The sequence below is a fragment of the Sciurus carolinensis genome, chromosome X, assembly GCF_902686445.1.
Source record: "Sciurus carolinensis chromosome X, mSciCar1.2, whole genome shotgun sequence".
NCBI lineage: Eukaryota > Metazoa > Chordata > Mammalia > Rodentia > Sciuridae > Sciurus > Sciurus carolinensis.
The window spans coordinates 28,349,126-28,375,330 of NC_062232.1; the positions used below are offsets into that span (position 1 = coordinate 28,349,126).

The following is a 26,205-nucleotide window of genomic DNA, read 5'->3' on the forward strand; positions in this document are numbered from 1 at the left end:
TGGGAAATCAATTCTATATTGACTCAACCATCTCCCACTTTCAATGTATTAAGGTCAGCTCTGCCCCACGGCAGTTAAAGCAGGAAATCAATGAAGGTCATGTCTATCCAAACATTGGCTGAGTCAGAAAACACCCATTCCTGGAGTATAGAATCTCCTTTCTGTCTTGGGGTTCCTACCCATACAGTGAGGTCTATAGGGTCAACAGCCCAGGGAGGTACAGGATTTCAGAAAACCCTTATATTAATTGCTCTGCTATTGACCTCAGCCACAGGAGATGAAGAGGAATCTTGTATACCTTCAGTTCACAGAGCTATAGTCACATGAAATCTCCATATGCGCTTTAGAGTAGACATAAAATCCCTTAGTTTGCTACAGTCTCCACTATTCCCAACTGTCATAGTATTTCTGTAAAAATTGTTTGCTTTTGACTTTTTTTTGCAGTCCTGGGGATGGAACACAGGGCCTACACATGCTAAGCAAGTATCTACCACTGAACTATAACCTCTACTCTTTTTTTTTTTAAGTGGTGCTAGGGATTGAACCCAGGGTTTTGTGCATGCAAGGCAAGCACTCTACCAACTGAGCTATATCCCCAGCCCTACTCTTGTGTTTTAATCTGAAAGGTGTTCTTTATTTATTTATTTTTTTGTTGAAAGATGTTTTGTCTAAATAAGATATTCAAATCTACTTTAGAATTTCTAAGTAAAACGACATTTACCAGTATTTGCAACAGTAAGTATTAAGGTTTAAATTTAAAAGATAGAAAAATAAAGTTTATATATTTAGCTTTAATAAATTTGAATGTCAGAAGAGATGACAAGAACAAATCTATCAATGAAACGAATTATTAAAAGAACAATTATTAAATGACAAATTTTAAAGAACAAATCTATTAATTGTATTTCCCATTTAGTCCCAACAGGTTTTTGACCTCATGATTTCCCAGGTAGGTTTTGAGAGACAGCTTTTCAAAAGTGTTGGGAAAATACTAAACATCCCCTGGTTAAAAAGGATGAAATTTGCTGTCCTCAGAAGCACTGGATGTTGTCATATCACCTATCCGTTCATCAGGGATCCTGGCATTCAGTTCACAGGATTGGATCCACAAAGACCTACAATTTTTCCTAGGAAGCACTGTCAGTTAGCCCAAACCAGACTGAGAACTCTTCTCCACCATCCTTTGTTCTCTGTGACACATAAAGTTTGGGGCTTTTACAAAAGGTGTGCCTCCCTTTATGGTGGCCATGCCCAATTCTTTTCCCACATACTGAACAATCAGTTCTACATAGTGAACAGAATAGAGTAAAAACTAAAACAATAACACACAAATAATTACATGTCATTGCATAAAACACCTCAGTGTATGGCAGAAAGTTCCGAGGATGGGTGATGTGGAGGTTGGAGAACTCCATCTCAGCTATCATATGTAGAGACAATAGTCCATGAAGAAAGGAAACCTTTGGAAACTTGCAGCAGATCCCAGTTCAGATTTTTTTAGCAAGAATTGGATTATGTCCACAATAAAAATCATCAGAGAGGATGGAATAAGGATTTTCTCCAGGGGACAGGAAAGAGAGAGAGAGAGAAAGAGAGTAAGAAAGAGAGAGAGAGAGAAAGAGAGAGAGAGAGAGAGAGAGAGAGAGAGAGACAAGCACAGAAGTCTGTCTTCCCTGAGTACACTGGGGTAACTGATACTAATTGTGGGAACCTGACTGTGGACAGAAACAGAACAGCTTCTCTAGCAGAAAATGGCAATGACATAACTCAAATAAGGGTCTTGGGGAGATTAGAAAGTTCCTCAAAGTGTCCCACACATCTGGCACTTGTAGGTAATCTCCCCAGTGCAGATGCTAGGATGAAGGGAATCCAACCTCTGTTTTTTGGCCCCCTTAGAAAGCATATGCACAGAACATTTTTCTTTTGTGAGTAATGATATATTGAACAAGAAAACAATACATTCCTTGCACTCTTAAAACTCTTTCTCCATTGTGAAGTCTCTGGTGCTAAACGAGTTTCAGAGATGCAGCTCAAAGGACACCAAAACTGCTATAGTCGTGAAGTCTTTAAACAGTATGAACTTTCATGTGGCAAGCAAAGTGGGATCATCGATTGTAGGCCTTCCTACATTTGCTAACATATAAACACATATAAGATTTTACTCCAGTGTGAAGTCTCTGGTGCAAGAGACTTGGGTTGCTACCAAAGAATTGTCCACAATCATTTCATCCACAGGTCTTGCTTTGGTATGAACTTTAATATGTTGGTTAAGGTGGGATTTAGTGATGTAGGTTTTTCCACATTCACTGCACAGATAAGGCCTTTCTTTGCTGTGAGTTCTCTTATGTGCTAAAATGTAGGATTTATTGGTTGACATTTTCCCACATTCATCACACTGGTAAACATTTTCAGCAGGATGGCTTTTCTCATGTTCAACAAGAGAAGTTTTATAGGCGAAGTCTTTCCCACAAATGCTGCATTTATAAGGCCCTTTTTCATTATGAATTTTCTGGTGCTTACCAAGTATATCTTTGCGACGGAAGGTTTTCCCACATTCATTACACTCAAAAGGTCTTTCTTCAGTGTGAACTATATGGTGCTTAACAAGGCTGGAAATTCTGATAAAAGATTTCCCACACTGAGCACACTTATAAGGTCTTACTCCTAAATGAATTCTCTGATGTACAATAAGGCTGGATTTGTAGCCAAACAATTTCCCACATTCATTGCATTTATAAGGCTTTTCTCTGGTGTGGGATTTCTGGTGTTGAAGCAAGTTATCTTGGTGGTTGAAAATTTCCCCACATTTACTGCATTTGTGTATTTGTTCAGTGCCAATGGCCTCTGCCAACTCAGTGTCCCTGGACGAATTCTCTTCATTATGAGTGTCCTCTTGTTGGACAAGTATAGAGGAGTCATTCCCTTCGGTTGTGCAAGTGAAGGCTTCCTCTGACTCATACAAGATGCAGTTTTCCAGAGAGGATGACTGGTTCTCTTCCATACTAAAGCAACTCTCTTCATTCTGCTGCAGACTGAACAAGAAGTCTTTTTCACATGTTTTCCATGTATACAGCTGTTGCTCAGTGGGGATTTCTGGCTCTTTGGGCAGGTGCAAAATTTCTTTCAGCAGTGAGTCACATCTGTCACAGGCGTGGGCCTCTCTGGAGAAAGGACCTGCTTCAGGAGTGCTCACCTCTGATACTTCTACAGAAATACCCTGCTCTAAAAGTACATTTTTATCCTCCACTCCACACCAATGGCTAGAACCAGGCTTAATTGCTATCATCTTTAACTTGGCTAGAAAAATGTCTAACAAGGAGGACCATCTGGGCTCCCTCCCTGGCTGTAGCTGAGTAAATACAAAGGATTTGGAAATAGGAAGTCCTAGTGAGAACACCATTACCAAGATGTCCAGTGTCACCTGGCAGTATAGGAGTCTCTGAGGCTCATCAAGTAGTTCCCACTCTTCTTGACAGAAATATAAGAATACATCATCAAGGGTCACAAGGTTCTGGGACTGGTCTATGTGTGGTTCATCCAAGGATCTAAGGCCAAAGCCATTGTATTCCTGGTCTGTGGCCAAGCAGTCCGCTCGGGCAGGCCTGGAAGGCAGCATGGCCTTGGTCCGCGTCTGACAAACCTCGTGGGTCTGAAAAACCACGAGGCACAAAATCACCGGAAACAGAGTCAGGGACAATAAATCTTATTTAGAATCAGGACATCACAGCTCTGGAAAGGCACAGAGGTAGGACTTACTTTGAATCTTTCCTTCTGTGATCGCGTCTTCAAGAGACGCAGGAGAAGCCGTCAACCGATCTCGAGCTCCAGGTCACACTTCCGGTGTCCAGCGGAACCTCATCCTCTAAAGGATATTCCATAGTGACAGGACCGGAAATCCCGCCCAGTCTATAGCTTACATTGTTTTAAAACCTAGGATTGGCAGCTTGTTTGCACTGAAGAAAAATTGTGCTTCAGTCAGAATTCATTTTAAAGTTCAGCGTTCTCCAACTTTGTTCAACTCTATCCAAATAATCCCACTGTAAGTTTCATTGTCCTGCTTTCAATCCCACCTGCCCTCGATAATGAGTGTTGAGATTATGTACCATTTAAAAGAAAAGTCTTGTCATATAGGACAGTGATTTCTTTTTCCTAGTGTTTACCATATATTTAACCATGTTTGTGTTCCTGTTTAGTTCTAATTGCTTATTGGTTGACTGTTTTAAATTGTTTACACAGGTGATAATATCTTTGGCAAATAATATTTTATTTCATATTTTTCAACTTCTAAACCCACTATCCATTTATTTTTCTCTTTGTTTTATTACAGTGGCTAGAACATTTAAGACAATGTTGATTATTATTGGTAATTAGAGGTCATTTTAAAATATTTTTGTTAACATTAATTCTACATATTAATGGAATTCAGTGTTTTATTTTCATGCATGCATGAAGTGCACATTTTTAAATTCCTTAATTTAATGTAAATTATTCTAAAACTTTGCATGCTATACTCTACATATGTTTACTATAGATCTCTGGTAGATAACTTGAAAATTAAGTTTGGGAAGAATTTTTAAATCATCATGGCAGCTGGACACTATTCAATAGTACATTCACATCTGTTCAGTTGATTTTCTAATTTTAGACTTTTATTTTATTAACATTGTTGGTGAAATTTCTTAGATTTTGCTTTCCTTGCAATCTTGAGATTAAGCATTTGTCATGATGTCATTATTAAAATGAAATGTTGATTATCATAGGTAATATTCTATTTTAACTTTCACTTGTATGTTTATAATAGTGAATGACTAACATTTTTACTTTCTTTTGCTTTTCTGTGTTGAAAAACTCATAAAATAAATGAGGAATCATCTGTTTATTAGAACACTTTTTATATAATTGAAACTAGCTTCCTTTTGTTAAACATTTAGTAGATATGGTCTGTTTGTGGTTGAAGAAATTTAACTCATCTTTCTCTTATTTTATGATTTTCTTCACAATAGATCACTATGCTAATTTATATTTCCCTGTATGTTTTTTACATCATACAGGTTTTCATATTAATTCCTAGGATGTTGTTCATTGTATTGTATTATATTTACCTTTGTTTAATCTTCAATAATACATTGCTAAATAATTGCTTGGCCATTTTTCATTACTGTTGTTTATTCGCACATTCTTTCTCTTTAAAAGTAAGATCACGTTTAATTTGTTTTGTCAGAAAAAGTTTATGTAGTTGTTGATTAAAACTATGGATTGTTCCGTCATTTTATTTTAACAATTATTATTTCCTTACATTTGGAGTGTTCTCTTTTATCATCTTGTTCTTTTTCTGCCATTTTGCATTGAAATCTAACTCATCTATTCTCAGATTTTCTAAGTGTTCTAGTAAAAGCAGTTTAGGCTATATAGTTTGTCTTTTTGTTGTTTTAGCTGAAATACTCAGGTTTGGCATTGCTATAGCACATTATGATTTAAAGAACTTTGCAATTTCCTTTCTTTTCTGTTTTCTCTTTTATTTTTTTCCCCACTGTACATACATAATTTATTTTTACAATGAGAACATTGGAAATCTATCTTTTTGGTGATGTTGAAATATACAATACATGATTATTAACCATGACCACATTGTTGTATAATAAATCTGGAAAACTTTTTCCTCATGGCCAACTGAAAGTTTGAACCCTTTTGTCAATAACTGTCCTTTTCTCACACCACTCCTACTCCCAGCCTGTGGGACCTATTCATACAACTCTAAACCCTAAGAATTTTCCAACTTATGCTTTATATTGTTTGGCTTGTGTAAATTTCCCTAATATTTTCATATTCACCAATTTTTCAATTTATAACTTTTTAACAAAAGTTTTTGTTGCTTTTATTCATGACAATTTGATTTATTTATACAAACATGGAGTACTTCTTACTGTAATCAGGATCCCAGTCTTGTGTCTGTACATGATGTAGAGATTCACTGTGGTGTATTCATATGTGTACATAGGAAAGTTATGTCGGAATCATTCCACTGTCTTTCCTATTACTGTCCCCGCTGCCTTCCTGTCATTCTCCTTGTCTAATCTACTGAACTTCTATTCTCCCTCTCCCCCACTTGTGTGTTAGCATCCACTTATCAGAGAGAACATTTGACCTTTGTGTTTTTGGGATCCACTTATTACACTTAGCATAATAGTCTACAGACCAATCCATTTTCTAGCAATGTCATAAAGTCATTCTTTTTATGGTTGAGTAATATTCCATTGTGTACTTACACCACATTTTCTTTATCCATTCTTCACTTGTAGGGCACCATGTTTGGTTCCATAGCTAAGCTATTGTGAATTGAGTTGCTATAAGCATTGATGTGGCTGCATTACTATAGTATGCTATTTTTAAGTCCTTGGGGTATATACCAAGGAGTGGAACAACAGGGTCAAATGGTGGTTCCATTCCAAGTTTTCTGAGGAATCTTCATATTACTTTCAGAGTGGTTGCACCAATTTGCAGCCCCATCAGCAATGTATGAGTGTACCCTTTCCCCCACATCCACAATATGTATTGTTACTTATGTTCTTGATTGTTGCCATTCTGACCAGAGTTCCATGCAAATGCAGTGTAGTTTTAATTTGCATTTCTCTAATTGCTAGAGATGTTGAATGTTATTTCATATATTTGCTGACCATTCGTATTTTTTCTTCTGTGAAGTGTCTGCTCAGTTCCTTTGCCCATTTATTGATTGGGTTATTTGCTTTTTTGGTGTTGTGTTTTGAGTTCTTTATATATCCTAGAGATTAATGCAGGTGCAGGTGGCAAAGATTTTCTCCCATTCTGTAGGCTTCCTCTTCACACTCTTGTTTCCTTTGCTGTGAAGAAGCTTTATTGTTTGATACAATCCCATTTATTGATTCTTGATTTTACTTCTTGCACTTTAGGAGTCTTGTTGAGGAAATTGATTCTTAAGCTGACATGATGGAGTGTTGGACCTACATTTTCTTCTAGTAGATGTAGGATTTCTGGTCTGATGCCTAGGTCTTTGATCCACTTTGAGTTTTATGCAGGGTGAGATGGAGGGATTAAATTTTTTTCTACTACATATTTATTTCCAGTTTTCCCAGCACCATTTGTTGAAGAGGCTATCTTTTTTTGCCAATGTATTTTTATGGTGCCTTTGTCTAGTATAAGATAACTGCATTTATGTGGGTTTGTTTGTCTTTATGTCTTTTATTCTGTTCCATTGGTCTTCATGTCTGTTTTGGTACCAATACCATGCTGTTTTTGTTACTGTAGTTCTGTAGTATAATTTAAGGTCTGGTATTGTGATGCCTCTCACTTTACTTTTCTTGCTAAGGATTGTTTTGGCTATTCTGGGTCTCCTATTTTTCCAAATGAATTTCATGATTTTTTTTTCTATTTCTATGAAGAAGATCCTTTGAATTTTAAAAGGAATTGTGTTAAATCTGTATAGTGCTTTTGGTAGTATGACCATTTTGATAATATTAATTCTGCCTATCCAAAAACATGGGAGATCTTTCCATTTTCTGAGGTCTTCAATTTCTCTCTTTAGTGTTCCATACTAGAGATCTTTCACCTCTTTTCTAGATTGATTTGCAGGTATTTTATTATTTTTTGAGGTTATTGTGTATGGAATAGTTTTCCTAATTTCTCTTTCGACTAATTCATCATTGGTATATAGGAACACAATTGATTTACATGTGCTAATTTTATATCCTGCTACTTTGTTGAATTTGTTTATGAGTTCTAGAAGTTTTCTGGTGGAGTTCTTTGGGTCTTATAAATATTAAATCATGCTCTTGGCAAACAAGGATAGTTTGAGCTCTTTTTTTCTTATTTGTATTCTTTTTATTTCTTTCTTTTGCCTAATTGCTCTGGCTAGAGTTTCAAGGATGATGTTGACTAGAATTGTGAAAGAGGGCATCCTTGTCTTGTTCCAGTTTTTAGAGGGAATGCTTTCAGCTTGTTTCCATTTAGAATGGTGTTGGCCATGGGCTTAGCAGATAATGCTTTTACAATGTTGAGGTATTTCCTACTATGCCTATCTTTTCTAGCACATTGAGCATGAATGGGTATTGTACTTTGTCAAATTCTTTTTCTGCATCTATTGAGATAATCATATGATTCTTGTCTTTATGTCTATGATGTAGTAAATTATGTTTATTGATTCCATATGTTGAACCAAGCTTGCATTCCTGGAATGAAACACACTTGATCATGGTGCATTATCTTTTCAATGTGTTTTTGTATCTGATTTGTCAGCATTTTATTAAGAATTTTCACATCTATGTCCATCAGGGATATTGGCCTGAAATTTTCTTTTCTTGATGTGTCTTTGTCTGGTTTTGATATCAGGGTGATACTAGCTTCATAGAATGAGTTTAGAAGGGTTCCCTCCTTTTCTTTCTTTCTTTTTTTTTTTTTTTTTTTTTTTTTGGTACCAGGGATTGAACTGAGAGGTGCTTAACTACTGGGCCACATACCCAAACCTTTTTATATTTTATTTAGAAACAGGGTCTCATTGAGTTGCTTAGCAACTCACCGTTGCTGAGGCTGGCTTTGAATTCACAATCCTCCTCTCTCAGTCTTCCAAGTCATTGAGATTTTAGGCCACTGCACCTGCCTTTTTTTTAAATTTTATGGAATAGTTTGAGGAGAATTGGTGTTAATCCTTCTTTTAAGGTCTGGTTCACCTCAGCTGAGTATCCATCTGGTCCTGGACTTTTCTTTGTTGGTAGGCTTTTGATGGCTACTTCAATTTCATTGTTTGAAATTGATCTGTTTAAATTGTGTATGTCCTCCTGATTCAATTTGGGGTAGGTCATATGTCTCTAGAAATTTGTCAATGTCTTCAAGATTTTCTATTTTATTGGAGTATAAGTTTTTTAAATCATTTCTGATTATCCTCTGTATTTCAATGGCGTCCATACTGATATTTCCTTTTTCATCACAAATTTTAGAAATTTGAACTTTTTCCCTCTTTCTCTTCATTAGCATGGCTATGGGTTTACCAATTTTATTGATTTTTTTTTTCAAAGAACCAACTTTTTGTTTCATTGATTATTTTCAAATTTTTTTTTTTGGCTTCAATTTCATTGATTTCAACTCTAATCTTCATTATTTCCTGTCTTCTACTGCTTTTTGTGTTGATGGGTTCTTCTTTCTCCAGGGTATTGAGATGTAATGTTAGGTTATTTATTTGATGACTTTCTATTCTTTTAATGAGTAAACTCAATTCAATGAACTTTCCTCTTAGAACCACCTTCATGGTGTCCCAGAGATTTTGATATGTAGTGCAACTATTCCCATTAGCTACTAAGTACTTTTTAATTTTGTCTCTGATTTCTTCTGCTATCCACTGATCATTCAGTAGCATATTATTTAATCTCCAGGTGTTAGAGTAGCTTCTTAATTTTTTATTATACCATTGATTTCTAATTTCATTTCATATGATAGAATGCAAGGTATTATCTCTATTTTTTTTGCATTTGTTAATCATTGCTTTGTGGTCTAAAATATGGTCTATTTTAGAAAATGATCTGTTTGCTGTTTACAAAAAAGTATATTCAGTTATTGATGGATGAAACATTCTGTATTTATCTGTTAAGTTTAAAACTTTTTAGTTCTATAGCTTCTTTGTTTAGTTATTGTTTTGACAGTCTATCCAGTGATGAGAGAGGCATGCTAAAGTCATCCAGTATTATTGTGTTGTGGTTTATTTGATTCTTGAAATTGAGAAGGGTTTGTTTGATGTACATAGATGTTCCATTGTTTGAGGCATAAATATTTATGATTGTTATGTCTCGTTGATGTATAATTCCCTTAAGTAGTATGATATATCCTTCTTGGTCCCTTCTGATTAACTTTGTCATGAAGTCCACTTTATCTGATATGAGCATAGAAACCCCTGCTTATTTATGAGACCCATATGAATAATATGATATTTGCCATCCTTTTACCTTCAGTCTGTGATGTCTTTGTCTATGATGTGAGTCTCTTGGAGACAGCATATTGTTGGTTCTTGTTTTTTAATCCAATATGTCAGCCTATGTCTTTCAATTGATGAGTTTAGGCTCTTTACATTAAATATTATTACTGAGTAATAATTTTTATTTCTTGTCATTTTGATTTATTTCTTGTTTTTAATTTGAATTGGTTTCTCCTTTGATTAGTATTCTTCTAATGTAGCTCCTCCCTTCACTGGTTTTTCACTTTTATTTTTCATTTCTTCTTTATGAAAAATTTTGTTGATTATGTTTTGTAGTGCAGGCTTTCTACTTGAGAATTCTTTTAACTTTTGTTTATTATAGAAGGTCTTTATTTCATCTTCAAGTCTGAAGCTTAATTTTGCTGGGTGTAGTATTCTTGGCTGGTGTCCATTTTCTTCAGAGCTTAGTATATATTATTCAAAGACCTTCTAGCTTTTATTGTCTGGATTGAGAGATCAACTGACATCTGGATTGGTTTTCCCCTAAATGTTACCTGTCATTTTCTCTAGCAGTGTTTAAAATTTTATCCTTAGTCTGTGTGTTGGGCATTTTCATAATGACGTGTCTTGGTGTGGGTCTGTTGTAATTTTCTATATTTGTGGTCCTGTTGGCCTCCAGTATTTGATTTTCCATTTAATTCTTTATATTTGGGAAATGTTTGGTATCATTCATTCATTCATTGAAAAGATTGTGCATTCCTTTCGTTTCTATCTCTAAGCCTTCATCTATCTCAATAAATCTTAAATTTGTTCTTTTCATGTTATCCCATATTTCTTAGAAGTTATGTTCATGGCCTTTTAACATCTTTTCTCCATGGTCAACTTTATTTTCCAGGTTATATATTTTGTTTTCCTTTCCTGAAACGCTATCTTCCCAGTGGTCTAGTCTGCTGGTGATAATTTCCATTGAGTTTTTAATTTGTTTTATTGAACCTTCATTTCAAGAATTTCTGATTGATTCTTCTTCAGGAGTTTCACCTCCTTATTGAAGTGATTTTTCACTTGCTGAATTTTTCTCTCTGATTTAATTCCTTACATTGTCTTTCTCCTTGCAGATATGTTTAGCTATGAGCTTTCTAAATTCCTTCTCAGACATTTCCTGCATTGTGATAACATTGCATTCTGGTAATGAGGTTTTTTGATTTGTTTGGAATGGTTTGTTCCCTTGCTTCCCTTGCTTTTTCATGTTTTTTATATGTCTATCCATTTATCAGTATGCATCTGAGGTGGCAGAGCTTCTACTATATGAATTTATAGTGTTCCTGAAGATTTCTAGTACCTTAAACTAAATACTTAATTCCTATTTTGGCATCTATGATGTTAATTGGCACTATAAACAGAAATAGTATGGTAAGCAGTTGACAACAATACAGATGTTATGTTTACGAAAGGGTTTGAAATTTCCAAAAGGTGAAGAGGGAGAATGCAGAGGATATATAGGATGTAACAGTTTAGAGGAAGGGTAAGAGAGAGTATTAGTGAAGAGTTAATGAAGAGTGAAACAGTGAACAATAGAATTTGACTGTTTGTGAAAGAAAAGAGAGGAAGAAAATCAAGGGAAATAGGAGAAAACAATATAAGACAATAACAAACAACAATAATATAAAATGAAACTAAGGCATACTAATCACAAATCCTCGTCCTCAAAAGACAGAGTTCAGAAAATAACTATCTTCAAGAAATGCTGGAAATAAGAAGAGTGAGATGAATATGCCTGTGTACAAATGTTCATAGACTATTCAGTACACAAAAGTTAAAAAAAATAGTGTTCCTAATGGAAAATTAAGAAATTGTTTCAGTTGTAATGGTTGAAAAATTGTCTATAATATTATATATTGGTTATTGGTTTCCAATTGTCTTTCTGTGGTTTTCTCAAGGTATGTATTACATGCAAGAATAGTAGTTGGGGGCTGTCAATTTTTTCATTTTCTGGAGCTAGTCAAGTTGCCCATTCTCACTCAGCTTCCTTTCTCAGCAGTATGAGGTGGGACAGGTTGTAGGGTGCTGTCTACACCACTAACAGTTAGGGTTCACTGTAGAGTTTTGTGAAAGGGGTTCCCCAAGGCAGAGATCTTAGAGGTGGGGTTTGGGTCTAGCTAGACTTCTGGGGCTTTCTGGAATGTTTTGTGAAACTTTTACATCAGCACACTTCCAGACCCTGGGTGATTCCTCTCTGCACTGAGTGTCCTCTGTATCACTTGAATCTCCTCTGTATTCTGCTTCGGTGGCAGAGGAGCCTGTTCTTCACACCCCTATGCCTCCCACAGCTCCCATATTTTGGCCACATTGGCTCAGTCCCAAAGTGCACATCCCCTTCACCCCCCATCAATTCCCCATTATCTCCTGCTGGTCCTGTGAACAGGGAGACTGAGAGAGAAACACCCAGGATCTCTCTGGTCTGAGTGTTTCAATTTCCCTTTGGTGAAACGCTTTCCACAGCTGAATTTCTCCCGGTTTAGTAGTCACTCTCTGGGTAGCACGGCAGGCCTCTGCCTTGTCAGGTTTTCGAACCCAGCTAGAATTACACAGGTGTGGGTGCCTGGGTTTGGGCACACACCTGCTGGCCACTGAAGCGCAGTGGGAAAAGATGGCAGTTAAACCTTCTCACCACAGGTCACGGGGAGGCATGCAGTGTCCTTCTCACACAAAAACAAAGTGCAGTTCACCCACAGGATCAGCTCGATAGTGTATCCAATCACTATCCTCTCTGCTTCAAGACATGCCTCAGTGCCACCCAAAATTTGGGTTTTCTTAGTCTCTCTGACCTGCCAGATGGATCCACATCAGTAGCTGCCTGTGCTGGTGGTGAGGTTTTTCTTTATTTTATTTTATTTTATTTTATTTTATTTTATTTTATTTTATTTTATTCAATCCAACCTTCTGAGTCCCTAGGCCATTCCAAGAGTTCAGTATTAAATCCCAGCAGTATTTCTTTTCTTTTTGTTTTTACTGACCTTGAAGAGAAGCTGTTTGTCTTCTTTCTCGGTCCTGTACCATGGAACAGCTTGGAAAGTAACCTCTATTCTGCCATCTTCCCATAAAACTGCAATTTCCTTTTTGATTTTCACTTTCACCTACAAACTATTCAAAATTGTGCATTTATATTTTGAGGTTTTTGAATTAGTATTCTGTTTATATTAATGTTTCGATTTATCTAATATTTGACTATATTTTATTTTGTGACTTGTATGATAGTTCTGTGGAAACTACAAACCCTTTGGTGTGCTATTATTTGTGTTTGTGCAGATTTCTGAAAGTGCTTGAAAATGAATTTTACTTCTTTTGTTAAGGGTGCATATATAATAGATGTAGTAGCTTAAGACTTGTACTAGGTTATTTTCATCCTTTACCCAATTCTTAGAATTGTTGTCATCTAAAAGACATATGTTACCTTTTTCACTTTGAGTTACTACTTATAGGTCTACCAATGTGACCTGATTAAACATAGAATAAAGAATTTTACTTATAGTTGACCATCCACCTTGTAGTGTAGGTTGGTCCCTTTTGTATTCCTGACTCCAATGATTCTTTGTACAGAACTTTCTGTACCAACTCTATACAGGTTTAATATAAATATATTCACTACTTTGTCTAGGCTTCTAGGGAATATTAAAGAAATTTTTACTCCCTCCACTTCTCTACAGGTCCATTACTTTGCTCAACTTAACACAGATATTCTACTACAATGGTTTTTGCCTTGCGAGTACCAAGAACCCCAATTGCTTATCCTCTTAGTAATTTCATCATTATAAGGCATTTTTCAGAGTCAGACCCTAACTACCTAATGACATCTCTATCCTCTGCCTTGTCCATATTTAATTTCACCTTTCAATTACTCTTACATTAAAAATGAGAAGGATATTTATATTTTCTCCATGACTGTGTATGGATATCTTATCTTGAACTATTTAGTCAGCATTTCTAAGTCCAAGTGGGGTCACCCTTGACTGGGGATGGAGATGAGAGAGGTTATATCAAGTACATCTCACGTGCTTCTCCAGATTCTCTTGGCTTTACATGTCTCAAGCTTTGGGCACTTGTTCTGGCCCAGCTACTGCTATGACCACTGTCTTTACAAAGGTTCTGACCAGCTTTACACAGGCATGAATGAACAGCAACTTTAGTCATGTCTCACTTCTTTGGGCATTCCTCTTTGATGCTAAGATACCATATGCCATTGGACCTGCTTAATTCTGATGCAAATTCATTCCAGAAGAGCAGAGGAACAAATCTTGGAGCTGTGAAAACAGTGCACGTTGGGAGCTTGGAGCCAGCAGGTAAAGCCTTTCAACCTCTTTCCTGGTGGACTGTCCTGAAATACTGTTATTCATATGGTGTCTTGGAGATTGGTCTTATGAGAAGGCTCAATCACTAGTGCTTGATACCAAATTTGGCTAGTTAGAAATCTAATGTTTGGTACATTTTTTTTTTTCCTTTTTCCCTTCTCACTATATCCATGACACTCCTACTTTCTGGGGTTGCACTAACAAAGTAGTAATGCCTAAGTTGGTGCTATGTGTGTTACTTTTTGTTGTTGTTTTGGTCCTGGGCTTTGAAACCAGGAGCACTTAACCACTGAACCATATCCCCAGCCCTTTTTAATTTTTTATTTTGAGACAGGATCTCATTAAGTTGCTTAGGGCTTCTCTAAGTTGCTGAGGCTGGCTTTGAACTCATGATCCTCCTGCCTCAGACCTATCTCAGCCTCTCAAGCTGCTGGGATTACAGGCATGTACCATTGTGCCTGGCTACACGTGTAACTTTATGGATAATCCACACTAAGACAAAGGTGAAGAAATGCATTGTAGACCTCTCTTTTTCTTTCTATTTGTGACTTTAATATTGATAACATATTTTATATAAAATTGTTGAGTGAGTTAATAGCTTACTGATATATCTAGCCCTGAACTATACACATCTCCAAAGGTAGCCTAGATTGTAAGGTTGCTCATGCTAATCTTGCATAGCTCCTTGTACAACATATTCACAACTTGAATTGTGCTAAATGAGTGAAAGATATGCTTGACTCTTGCAGAGAGTGTTCTTTAGTGTAAACTCAGGTTTAAAGGATGAGAGTGACCTCAAAGAGCCTTGGTGATATGTGTCTCCAGCACAGGGAAAGTTATTGACTAGATTTTGTTCAGTTCTAACCAAGTTCATTTATGAGAGACTTTTTCCTTTATGTTTACACACAAGGTAGGAGATGAGGGCCCACCATATATCTCAGGGTTTATGAGTGTCTTTAGAGGAAAAAGAGGCCTGTCCTGACAGGGTACACTGAATGCAAATTGAGCACACCTGCTAGACAATCGACAGGAAATGAACTGTTGCTATTAAAGGGAGAGGTTTGTGTTTTAAATTTTTGCCATTTACCAACCCAAAGACAACTACATTGCCCCTTAGGGTAATGGTCTCTATTATTTTCTGTTACTGTCCATTGCTCATTTAGGATCCTGTCATCCTAAACTTAGATCCATCACAGACTTTCTCATTCTTCATATTTCCTCGCTTAGAATCAGGTAATCTATTTTTTTTTTAAATTTTAACTTTGGAGAAATAGAAAAGAAAGAGGAAAGCTATTAAAATTTTCCTACTGACCATAACTTCTAAGTTTATTTATCTGAATATATTTTTCCCTGTTACTCAGATCCTAAATGTTTGAAATTCAAAAAACAAAACTTGGTGATTTTTATTCCACCCTCTCCATTTCTTCTAAGTCACACACAATGACTATTGGACAGAAGAAGTGAAAATCAAAGGGTAGAAAGAAATATCCAGAATGGGGAAAAATGCGTTTAATTCTTCCTAAGTATCTTTTTGCCACATTCCTGGTGTTAATTTCACTCTTACTCTTTTTTCATGACCTGCTTTCCCTATCACTCCTTCCTTCTGCCACAAACCATAAATCAGGCACTTTGAAGAATAAAAAAACTTATGACCTTTATCAAGATGAAGGAGATTCACCACACTGATCACTGAGCAGAAGAAATTGTAAAATGCAACTTTTAATATTTTAAAGTCATTTGGAATACAGTTCGCATGAATGATTCTGTACAATGTATAGATCTGTGGAGAGATGATGACCCTGAAGAATTTGCACTGACAGCCATGAGAGGAAAACATGAGGGAGTAACTTTTAATTGCATATTTAATTGACCTTGCAGGAAAATGAGTCTCATATATGGCCTGGAGTACAAGTACATAAAGATTCAAAAATGTTATTATCCAAATAATTTACTCAGACTATTTTATGGAATTATTAGAATCATATAACATCTATACTCTGCATTCTTTTGACATTGCTGAGATAATCACCATACTGCTCTATTAGCAGAAGGGATGGGAAGTAGTTAGGAGACAAAGAAAACACGCCTTCTATCAGTATTTTCAGTAATTTATGATAAATAACTTTATTGAAGACTCAAAAGTTTACAGCCATCATTTTGGAACTGTCATATTTATAGTTAATATAGTTGTAATGTATAATTTTAAGGTGACTTTCTGCTTTTCCAGTCAACTGGATAATAATATAATTTACAACTATGTAAAATCAGTAATTTTTCCACATGTTTTCACTTTGGATAGAGCTAAAGAGATTTTTTCTTAAACAATGGAACACATATACTTTTTCCAAAAGCATTTGTCCTGTGAACCTTTTTCAGACATCCTTTAGGGGACTAAAAACCTAATGGATATTTAGAAAAAGGCACTAGCATATATAAAAATAAAATTAACTCAGATACTATTTGCAAAGGGAAAATGAAAGAATTTTAGAAATTATATAGTAAAAAGATGATCATTGTTTCATATGAGAGAAAACAACAGTATTTTCTCAGACTGAGGGCATAGACTAGACAGGCAATCATTTGCCATGATTGACAGTAATTTGGGGTGAAAATAGAGAGCTCTAAGGGCATGTAGGAACTGTGACCTATTAGAATTTTAGCTTAGCAATTTTGAATACACTTTTATTTAGAATTTTGTGAGTTACATTGATTTCTTTCAGAATATAACCCACAAGCCAGGAGTGGTGGCGCATGCCTATAATCCCAGCCACTGGGGAGATTGAAGCAGGAGGATCATAAGTTCAAAGTCAGCCTTAGCAACTTATCAGGGTCCTAAGCAACTTAGCAAGATCCTGTCTCAAAATAAAACAAAAAGGGGCTGAGGATGTGGCTCAGTGGCTAAATGCCCCTGGGTTTAATCCTGATACAAAAAAAAAAAATTCAGACTATAACCCACAAAACCTATGGCAACGAATTCATAATAAAACCACACCCCATCTGCCACACATTAGGCTCCATTAGAAGAATCAATGTTTGGTTTATAGGAGGGAAGAACTCCATGGGGCTGTACTCTGAATTCATCCCAGGTGTAGCCCAAGGGAAATAACCCAGAGCAATGATGAAAGGAATGGAATGGAAATCATACACTTTAATTTTTTTAGCCTGGAGTAAAAATTTCAGGGAACACCAGTTGGATTCTTCTCACAAACCTTAGAACGCTTATGAAGAAAATAATTTGATTTTGTTTGTTTTACTTAAGTATAATAAATATTTTTAACTCACTAGATATGTGGTCAATTCTACAATTAATCTTTGTACCTATACTGCTGCTATAGTTTGGATCTGGAATGTACCCCAAAGATCCATTTGTTAAAGGATCTGTCCTCAAAGCCTATTAGAAGATAGTAGAGCCTTTTGGAGGTAGTTCCTAGAGGGAGGTCTTCAAGTCACGGGGATGTGCCCTTGAAGGGGATACTGGGATTCCAACTTCTTCTTCCTCTCTTTCATTTCCCAGCCATGAAGTGAGTGGTTTTGGTCTGCCACTTACTCCCTGCCACTTATTGTCTCACTGGAGTCCTAAAAGCAATAGGGCTAACTGATCATGGACTGGAACCTGAGCCAAAATAACCTCCTCTCTTTATAAGTTATCTTAGGTATTTGTTACAGTGATGCAAAGTTGACTAACACAATTATAAACTCTGGGGTAATGCAGTAAATGATCAAGATCCAATTTGCCTGTGGATTGTCAACCAAAATTTATGGGCACTTATTAAGGTCCCAAGCCATTGGAAATACAACAATGCATAAAGGAGAAAGGGCACATAAAACCTGTTCTCTATATATTTGAACAGAAACAGGGATCTCATTGATGTGGGGAGATTAAAGACATAAATCCCTCTTTCTAAATCAGAGTGAGAACATGGGGGAGAAAGAGAAGTAGTTGTACAAGATCCAGTAGCTCCATACTGAAGAGTTTGCAGGGTCAATCTTCTGGGAACTTCATTCATTCATCCATAAAGTATAAGACATTGAACATCAAAATGGAGGATACAGGGGTAGAAACTATGAGTATGAAGTTAAATAAGAATTAGACACTGCCCTTGAACTTACCTACTAATGAAATGTACAATGCGAAGATGTGTTTGTATGTGTGTATATGAACCCTGAAGGCAAACTTTATATTGTGAAAACACTATGTATTAGGTTAACTTTATTTTTTAGTAAAATTTCATTTATTAAAGTCAGAAATCAAAACACCTCATTCTTCCATTGACTTTAGGTTTCACTTTAAAATTTCATCATTTTACTAATTTGAATCACTTTAAAAGGGCTTTTGGAAAATACTTGGTTTAATTCAGGAACAACTCAGGACAATTTTAAATTGCATATATAACTGTAATATTCAGTTTCATTTTTACATATACCCATTTTCTGAAGTGAAATCAAAGCCTTCTCAAATATTAAATGTTCTTATGAATTCGATATATATATATGTATATATACACATATGCATCTTCATGTGTGCATATGGTGAAGCTAAGGACCTAGTATAGTAAAACAAGTATGGTGAAACAAGTTGTGTATAAATCCTTACCAAACTCAAGCACAACCAAGTGGGAAACTTGTTAATCTTTTTGTCTTAGGACCACCTTTTGTACTTCCTTAATAGCAGTGGACCTAAGAATATTTCCTTAGTGTGAGGAACATATTAAAGGATGAAGGCAAGTGGGATCTAGGCTGGGTTCTAGACAAATACACACTTCCTTAAATGTAATTCAGGTTCATGATTTTGATATTTATGGTAGAATGTTTTAATAATTAGAATTTTTGACAATGGATCAGACCACCTAATAACATGTCAATAGGAAGGTTTAAGAAGTTAGTGTATGAATTCTACCTTTCAAGGTTGCTTTGGGGAGATTTCTTATTGATTTGGAAGCTGGGCTAGATAAAAAGTGTTTTCCCACATATTACTAGTAATTCTTCCTTATTATAGAAAAATCAGTTTTTGAGTTGATCAAAGCAGAAAAACTGTAAGATCTTTGTGAGACAGTGATTTTTACTGTAGTTTTTTCACAGCAATTTTAGATTTATTTTTCTTGTGAAGGTTTGCTAGAAAAAAGTGCTTAAAAGTACCATCTCTATTTGCTTTGGGGTGCTTTCTGTTGTTGTGAATAGCTCTACTCTTTATAGTAGAGATGTATCTAAGCACTGAAAGTTATTCCTACTTAGGATAATTTCCACTTTATTCCACATTAGTTATAGTAAATGCTATTTTATGCAGTAACTAATATTATCTTGGGTTCTAAGAAATACCAGTAAAAATTCATGGTTCTGTTCAGGAATTAGACTCTAATCATTAAGTGAATTCAACATATTCTTCTAAAAAATGTTGAAATAAGTACAGATTAAGCATCCCTAATCTGAAAATCTGAAATTTGAAATACTCCAAAATCTGAAACATTTTGAACATTAATATTCAATGATTTTGAAACATTTCTAATGTCAGAATTTCTGATTAGGAATGCTCAACCCATAGTCTATGCAAATATTTCAAGATATGAAAAACTCCTGTCTCTGAAACTTGTCTTGTCTCAAGTATTTAAGATAAGAGATAGTCAATCTAGGATATATTTTTATTTTGCTATAGAGAAAGTTCAAATTCACGTGTAGTTTTAGTTAGCAGTTAATTTTTCTTTAGCAGATACCTTTCATAGGAGATGCGTTCTAAGACTTTTCCACAACAAAACAAAAATAAAAGCAAAATAAAAATATTATTTATGGCTTAGCTTTTATGGAATTCATGTTTTTATTTTTTTAGTACCAGATATTGAACCCAAGGGTGCTTATCTTCAGCCCTTGTTTTTATTCTGGACAGTCCCACTAAGTTGCTTAAGTCCTCACAAAGTTGTTGAGGCTGGCTTCAAATTTGTGATCCTCCTGCCTCAGCCTCTTGAGAAACTCATTTTATAAAGGAAAATAGAGAACCAAAATCATCCTTGCTACTTGCACTGGGGATTATTTATCAATTTGGGGGAAGATCAGTGATTTGGGAGGAACAAGTCTGGGAGGAAGTTATAATCAGATGTATGTGGAACTTGGTGCCACAAGGAATTAAGAGAGGTAATCAACTCCTAATCTACTAATGCTTTTTTTCTATGTACAGTTCTTATATTTGAGATACAGTTAATTTACAAAGAGTTTAAAATGAAAATTGTTATTGTATAAAATGAATGAACAAAGATAACCAAGAGAGAAACTATGTAAATACTGAGAACTTCTGAGACATTCAGAGGACTGCAAAAGTTAATACCTACCATGTTTCAATAACTACATTACACACACAGACACACACACACGCATTGAGGCATGGACATGTCTTCCAGATTGCTATTTTTCACTAACTTAGGCATATTTTACAAAAATTTTCTATGTTGTCAAACTTATATTAAAAAGGAAACTAAACAAATATTAGGACCCCACAGTTCCTTAACTATAACTCCAGCATTTTTAGGGAGATTACCTTATTACAGGTAGAGCCAGTGATTCAGGTGAGGCATGGCCCATATGTATGAGAAAGAGGGAATGGAATGGTTTGTTGTTACCTATGCATGAATCAGTGGCTTGTCACATAACTGCCATTTAGTGCCTGATAGTGCTTACTAATGAAAATAGCATTAGAGATAATTAAAGAAACTGGTATTTTTTGTTTGCTTGTTTTTAGCTCTTTGATTACTTTTGTCCTCTTTCTCTCCAAATAGTTCACATTTATGTGGAAAAGCTGAGTGAATTTCAACCTCTTCATTTTCTGGTATGTGACATTAGAGCTTTTTCCATTTAGTATCTTAGTAACATTCATTGCTTTTCCAGCATATTTCAAGGTTTGGCTTTCCAAAAATTTGAGCCAACAATTACTGAGAACCTATTCTTTTTTACAGTGGGGCATAGAAAGATTAATTAAATGTGATCCTTCTCCAGAAAGAGATAAGACATGCATAAATAACTAGAGTAATACTTCAAGTTGTTATATCAGAGATAAGAGCAAATGGAAAGTACATAATAGAGAGTTTACTTCTAGGTGATGAGACTGGAGGAGTATGCCAAACTTTTAAACTAGACTTTGACAGTAGGTGAAGCACTGACAGATGGATGTGTCAAAGGGTTGTTGTTTGCTGTTTTTCCTTCTCTACCTTCAATTCCCTTGAATTCATGTCATCAGTGTTTGGTTCTTACCTATTGTCTAAATCTACTTGTCATAATTACCTTCATGTTTTCAAATCCAGTGGTCTATTCTCAGTCCTTACCTTAATTGAACTCTCAATGGTGTTTAATCCACCCTACTTAAAAACACTCTATTTTATTGGCTTATGGGATACCATACTACTCTCCTGATTTTCCCTATACTTGGTGGTCTCTTGTTTCCAGCTTATTTTGTTGTAACCTGCTTTAACAGGTTTTTAAATGTTGGCATGCTAAGAACCGTGTACTCAGAACTTCACCCATACCATTTCAGTTGATCAATGGTTCTAAAACCCAGTTGAAAATAAAATGATGAGAGGAGATTTAAAAGTTAACTAATACACTAGCTCCCTTGCTGAGATTCAGATTCGATTGGTCTGGGGATGGGAGGTATCGGCAATTAATTTTAATACTCCCTCAGTTAATTGAATGTATAGCGTGGTTGAGAATCACCAAATGGGATGATCTCAACCAGTTCCATGTTTCAAAATGGCACAAATGACTGATGGATCAAATGGATATCTCCAACACTGAATTGTCCTTTGGACTCCAAACTCATAACTAAAGAATTAGTAGACATTTTCACTTCACTGTCTGCATTGTTGTTTTGCATTGCTATAATAAAGTAATTGAGGCTGGGTATTTTATAAAGAAAAGAGGCTTATGTAGCTTACAGTTTTGGAGGGTGAAAGTACAAGATTGTGTGACCCCATCAATTCAGCCTCTAGTGAGAGCCCCCTTGTGTGCATCACTTCATAGTGATGGCATCTTGGAAAGAGGTGGGGGAGGAGGGGATAGGGGAGAGAAGGGAGAGGAGAGAGAAGAGAGATATCACATGGAGAGACAGGAAGTCAGCAAATGGTAGGGGCCACTCTTACTCTTTTATAACAACCTACTCTCTTGGAAAGTAACCAGGGTCCCATATGAACTACACCAACCCATCCCTAGGATAACACTCTCAATGAAATAATAATAATACTGTGCTAAACCTCATATTTTAATGGTTCTACCACCTCCACACGTTGCTGCACTGGGGACCACACTTCCAACTTATGAACTCTTAGGGGACACATGTAAACCATACCAAAGCATAGCATCATCTAATGTTCATTTCAGTTAGCATATTTCAAGTTTACCATTTAATTCTGCACCTAAATCTACTTTTTTTTTTAATTTTAGAAGATGTCACATCCCAAAATTCACTCTCTTGTTTGGGTTACAACCTAGGCAACCTAGGAGTCATCCTGGATTCCTCTCATTCTCATTTCCCAAATCCAGTTCCTTAGCAAATATTTTTAATAATATCTTCCAAATTAATCTTTAACTTTCTCATTTCTTACCACCTCTACCCCAATCTCCCCTGCCTAAACCACCTTCGTCTCTTACTTAGACTGGTACTATAGCCTCCTGACTTATCTCCTGGGTTCACTCCACTAGTGCCACAGTCTCTATACAGTTTCAACATGGGTAATAATCTTCCAAAATAAATAAAATCATCCATTCTTTGACTGTTAATGGTTTTCATTACACAGAATAAAATATGTATCTTTAAAATAACCTCTCCTTGAGGGATTGACCTCTACTTAGTCTGATGTAATTTTTTTTTACCCTTTCTTGAAACCCCTTCTTCAGGGTGCATCATCCACACTGGCATTATAATTCCTCAAATACCTTACACATGCCCCTGTCAAGGGAATTTGTGTGTACTACAATATATATCTCTCTCATTCATTTAGACTACTGTTCAAATGTTATTCCCCTCAAAGAAAACTTCCCTGGGTGCTAGATTGTACTGGGTAAATGGTATTCTTTATTTTGTTTAATATTTTTTCATATGTGATATTTTATTTTATGGTAACTTAATTTCTTTCTTCTTACTAGAATGAATGTAAACTCCATTACGATAAGGATATAGTTTTCTTCACGATCATACCTCTAACATCTTGAACAGCATCTTAACTATAGTGGGTAGGGATTCACTAAATGTGTATTGAAGAAATGAATTGATAAATAAATGTATGAATTTAAAGGGAGGGATTTCAGGTCAAGGGAGAAGTATGAAAAACAAACAAAAGTAGTGAGTTTAGGAGAGAATATTTGACTGAAGGGTGCTTGGAGAGGAGTCAAAAAAGATCAGTCTTGAAAGGGAAGTAAAATTAGGATGTGGAGAACCCTAAAGGACACATGTGTATTTTAGAAAATGGTGAGTCATTGAAGGTATTTTTAAAATTTATTTTTATTGTAAACAAATGGGATACATCTTGTTTCTCTGTACATGAAGTAGAGGCATACCATTTGTATAATCATACATTTAAATAGGGCAATAGTTTTTGATTCATTCTGTTATTTTTTTTCCTTCCCCCTACCCCTCCATCCCTCTTTTCCCTCTATACAGTCCCTCCTTCCTCCATTCTTACCCCCCTCTCACCCCACATTATGTGTCATCATTCGCTTATCAGCGAGATCATTCGTCCTTTGGTTTTTTGAGATTGGCTTATCTCACTTAGCATGATATTCTCCAATTTCATCCATTTGCCTGCAAATGCCATCATTTTATTATTCTTTATGGCTGAGTAATATTCCATTATATATATATATATATATATATATATATATATATATATATATATATATACCACAGTTTCTTTATCCATTCATCAGTTGAAGGGCATCTAGGTTGGTTCCACAATCTGGCTACTGTGAATTGAGCAGCTATGAACATTGATTTGCCTGTATTTCTGTAGTATGCTGATTTTAAGTCCTTTGGGTATAGGTCAAGGAGTGGGATAGTTGGGTCAAATGGTGGTTTCATTCCAAGTTTTCTAAGGAATCTCCACACTGCTTTCCAGAGTGGCTACACTAATTTGCAACCCCACCAGCAATGTATGAGGGTACATTTTTCCCCACATCCTCGCCAACTCCTATTGTTGCTTATATTCTTGATAATCGCCATTCTACTTGGGGTAAGATGGAATCTTAGGGTAGTTTTGATTTGCAATTTTCTTATTCTTAGAGATGTTGAAATTTTTTTCATATATCTGTTGATTGCTTGTAGATCTTCTTCTGTGAAGTGTCTGTTCATTTCCTTTGCCCATTTGTTGATTGGATTATTTGCATTCTTGGTGTAGAGTTTTTTGAGTTCTTTATATATTCTGGAAATTAGCACTCTATCTGAAGTATGAGTGGGAAAGATTTTCTCCCACTCTGTAGGCTCTCTCTTCACATTACTGATAGTTTCCTTTGCTGAGAGAAAGCTTTTTAGTTTGAATCTATCCCAGTTGTTGATTCTTGCTTTTATTTCTTGTGCTATGGGAGTCCTGTTAAGGAAGTCTGATCCTAAGCCGACATGTTGAAGATTTGGACCTACTTTTTCTTCTGTAAGATGCAGGAAATAACAGAATGAAGCAAACACCATCACCCTATGTAAATATATGATTACACAAATAGTATGCCTTAACTCCACATAGAAACAGAGAAACAACATGTATCCCATTTGTTTACAATAAAAATTAATTAAAAAAAAGATGCAAAGTCTCTGGTCTGATTCCAAGGTCCTTGATCCATTTTGAGTTGAGTTTTGTGCAGGATTAGAGATAGGGGTTTAGTTTCATTCTGCTGCATATGGATTTCCAGTTTTCCCAACACCATTGGTTGTAGAGGCTATCTTTTCTCCATTGCATATTTTTGGCACCTTTGTCTAGTATGAGAAAATTGTATTTATTTGGTTTTGTGTCCATGTCCTCTATTCTGTACCATTGATCTACCTGTCTATTTTGGTACAATACCATGCCATTTTTGTTACTATTGCTTTGTAGTATAGTTGAAGATCTGGTATTGTGATACCCCCTGCTTCACTCTTCCTACTTAGGATTGCTTTAGTTATTCTGGGTTTCTTATTCTTCCAGATGAATTTCATGATTGCTTGCTCTACTTCTGTAAGGTACATCATTGGGATTTTAATTGGAATTGCATTGAATCTGTATAGCACTTTTGGTAGTATGGCCATTTTGACAATATTAATTCTGCCTATCCAGGAACATGGGAGATCTTTCCATCTTCTAAGGTTTTCTTTAATTTCTTTCTTTAGTGTTCTGTAGTTCTCATTGTAGAGGTCTTTCACCTCTTTTGTTAGATTGATTACCAAGTATTTTATTTTTTTGAGGCTATTGTGAATGGGGTAGTTTTTCTAACTTCTCTTTCTGAAGATTCATCATTTATGTATAAAAAATGCATCAGATTTATGAACATTGATCTTATATTCTGCTACTTTACTGAATTCTCTTATGAGTTCTAAAAGTTTTCAGATGGAATTTTCTGGTTCCTCTAAATATGTAATCATGTCATCAGCAAATAGGGATAGTTTGAGTTCCTCTTTTCCTATTCATATCCCTTTAATTTCTTTGGTCTGTCTAATTGCTCTGGCTAGAGTTTCAAGGACAATGTTGAATAGAAGTGGTGAAAGAGGGCATCCCTGCCTTGTTCCAGTTTCTAGGGGGAATGCTTTCAGTTTTTCACCATTTAAAATGATATTGGCCATGGGCTTAGCATAGATGGCTTTTACAATGTCAAGGAATGTTCCCACCATCCCTGTTTTTTCTAGTGTTTTGAGCATGAAGGAATGCTGTATTTTATCAATGCTTTTTCTGCATCTATTGAAATAATCATGTGATTATTGACTTTAAAACT

At 35.6% G+C, this 26,205-nt stretch overlaps 1 protein-coding gene across 1 annotated transcript; it reads right to left on the reverse strand.

Annotated features, from left to right (window-relative positions):
* Positions 1-2,158: 2,158 nt before the first annotated feature.
* On the reverse strand, positions 2,159-14,122 carry LOC124971414 (zinc finger protein 134-like). The gene is made up of 3 exons (XM_047535198.1): positions 14,012-14,122; positions 12,949-13,068; positions 2,159-3,649 (listed from the first exon to the last, which is right to left on the reverse strand). The coding sequence occupies exons 1-3, from the start codon at positions 14,120-14,122 to the stop codon at positions 2,159-2,161; spliced, it is 1,722 nt and encodes a 573-aa protein (XP_047391154.1).
* Between the last annotated feature and the right edge of the window lie 12,083 nt (positions 14,123-26,205).